This window comes from Nansenia antarctica, assembly GCF_963989245.1.
Source record: "Nansenia antarctica genome assembly, chromosome: 5".
NCBI lineage: Eukaryota > Metazoa > Chordata > Actinopteri > Argentiniformes > Microstomatidae > Nansenia > Nansenia antarctica.
In genome coordinates, this window is record NC_137690.1 from 963,177 (window position 1) to 965,676 (window position 2,500).

The 2,500-nt window shown below is 52.8% G+C and overlaps 1 protein-coding gene across 1 annotated transcript in view; it reads left to right on the forward strand.

The window, feature by feature from the left end:
- Nucleotides 1-2,500, forward strand: part of LOC308159127 (gelsolin-like) — a gene marked incomplete at both ends in the record, with an annotated part of 16,988 nt that overhangs the window by 6,151 nt on the left and 8,337 nt on the right. The window contains 2 exons of the mRNA XM_080532880.1: nt 590-722; nt 1,479-1,783. Of these exons, the coding sequence (XP_080389006.1) occupies nt 590-722; nt 1,479-1,783 (438 nt within the window). The remainder of the gene's footprint in view (nt 1-589; nt 723-1,478; nt 1,784-2,500) is intronic.

Genomic DNA, 2,500 nt, shown 5'->3' on the forward strand with positions numbered 1-2,500 from the left:
TCTATAAACAGTTAGATAAACATTTATAAACATCTATAAACAGTTAGATAAACATTTATAAACATCTATAAACAGTTAGACAAACATTTATAAACATTTATAAACAGTTAGATAAAGATCTATAAACAGTTAGATAAACAGTTAGATAAACATTTATAAACAGTTAGATAAACATTTATAAACATCTATAAACAGTTAGATAAACATTTATAAACATTTATAAACAGTTAGATAAAGATCTATAAACAGTTAGATAAACATCTATAAACAGTTAGATAAACATTTATAAACAGTTAGACGAACATTTATAAACAGTTAGACGAACATTTATAAACATTTCTAAACAGTTAGACAAACATTTATAAACATTTATAAACAGTTAGACAAACATTTATAAACAGTTAGACAAACATTTATAAACATCTATAAACAGTTAGATAAACATCTATAAACAGTTAGATAAACAGTTAGATAAAGATCTATAAACAGTTAGATAAACAGTTAGATAAAGATCTATAAACAGTTAGATAAAGATCTATAAACAGTTAGATAAACATCTATAAACACCTGAACTGTGGACGCTCCTCAGGTGTCCAACGCCAGTGGCGACATGGACGTTACCATGGTAGCAGCAGAGAACCCGTTCTCCCAGGGTGACCTGGACGCGGGGGAGTGCTTCATCCTCGACAACGGCTCCAACGGAACCATCTACGTCTGGAAAGGTAGCTGGGTCACCTGACCTCCGACCTCTGGGAAGGTAGCTAGGTCGCCTGACCTGCTCTCTGGGCTAGCTGCTCTCTGGGCTAGCTACTCTCTGGGCTAGCTACTCTCTGGGCTAGCTACTCTCTGGGCTAGCTGTTCTCTGGGCTAGCTGCTCTCTGGGCTAGCTGCTAGCTACTCTCTGGGCTAGCTGTTCTCTGGGCTAGCTGCTCTCTGGGCTAGCTGTTCTCTGGGCTAGCTGCTCTCTGGGCTAGCTGCTCTCTGGGCTAGCTGCTAGCTACTCTCTGGGCTAGCTGTTCTCTGGGCTAGCTGCTCTCTGGGCTAGCTGCTAGCTGCTCTCTGGGCTAGCTGCTCTCTGGGCTAGCTGCTCTCTGGGCTAGCTGCTAGCTGCTCTCTGGGCTAGCTGCTCTCTGGGCTAGCTGCTCTCTGGGCTAGCTACTCTCTGGGCTAGCTGCTCTCTGGGCTAGCTGCTCTCTGGGCTAGCTACTCTCTGGGCTAGCTACTCTCTGGGCTAGCTGCTAGCTGTTCTCTGGGCTAGCTGCTCTCTGGGCTAGCTGCTCTCTGAGGACCACTGGCAGGTCAGAGAAACTGTCATCTATCTGACGTGTCTTAACACGACATGCCTGTGTCCTTCCACCCCTCCTCCCCTCCCCCCTCCTCCCCTCCTCCCCTCCCCTCCCCTCCTCGCCCGCCCCCCTCCACCCTCCCCTCCCCCCTCCTCCCCCTCCATCCTCCCCCCCCCCCCCCCCCCCTTCCAGGGAAGCAGGCCAACAGGGAGGAGCGGAGCGCTGCCATGGGGGCGGCGGAGAGGTTCCTCCAGAAGATGGGGTACCCCCGCCACACCCAGGTCCAGATCCTGCCGCAGGGGGGGGAGACCCCGCTGTTCAAGCACTTCTTCGGGGCGTGGCGCGACGCGGAGGACACGGTGGGGCTAGGCTCCGCCCACGTGGAGGGCAGGATCGCCCGGATCGAGAAGGTGGACTTCGACGAGGCGTCGCTCCATGACTCAGACGCCATGGCGGCCCAGCACGGCATGGTGGACCAGGGGGCGGGGGACAAACAGGTGAGGGGGGGGGGGGGGGACAAACAGGTGAGGGGGGGGGGGGGGGACAAACAGGTGAGGGGGGGGGGGGGGGGACAAACAGGTGAGGGGGGGGGGGACAAACAGGTGAGGGGGGGGGGGGGGGACAAACAGGTGAGGGGGGGGGGGGGGGGACAAACAGGTGAGGGGGCTGTGTAGATTTGAGTGTCATCTGCATAGTTGTGGCAATTTAGTTCTTTTTTATGATGTGTCCCAATGGAAGCATGTAGAGATTGAATTCCTTGGGGAACCCCACATGTCATTTTCATTTGTTCGGACACAGGGTGGGAGGGGGGCAAATAGGTGAGGGGGATGGGGGGGCATGGTGGACCAGGGGGAGGGGGGCAAACAGGTAGGGGAGTGGAGGGTGTGGTGTGTGTGTGAGATGTCGGGGGAGGGGGGGGACGTGTGTGTGTGTGTGTGTGTGTGTGTGTGTGTGTGGGCGGGGGGGGGTTAGGTTACCTGTTGTTACCTGAGCAGCACCTTGTTGCAGCGTTGTGGTTTTGGCGTGTTGACCCGTGTCATGTGACCTCAGTATCATGTGACCTCAGTACGGCCCTGGGGCGACAGAAGGACAGTTGGCCACCTGTTGTTTGTTCTCGTCTTACAGTACACACTCAGTGTTGACCTACGACCCCTGGGGGGGGGGGGGGGGGGCAGACCAGGTGGTGTGTTTACATTTACATGTTTGGCATTTAG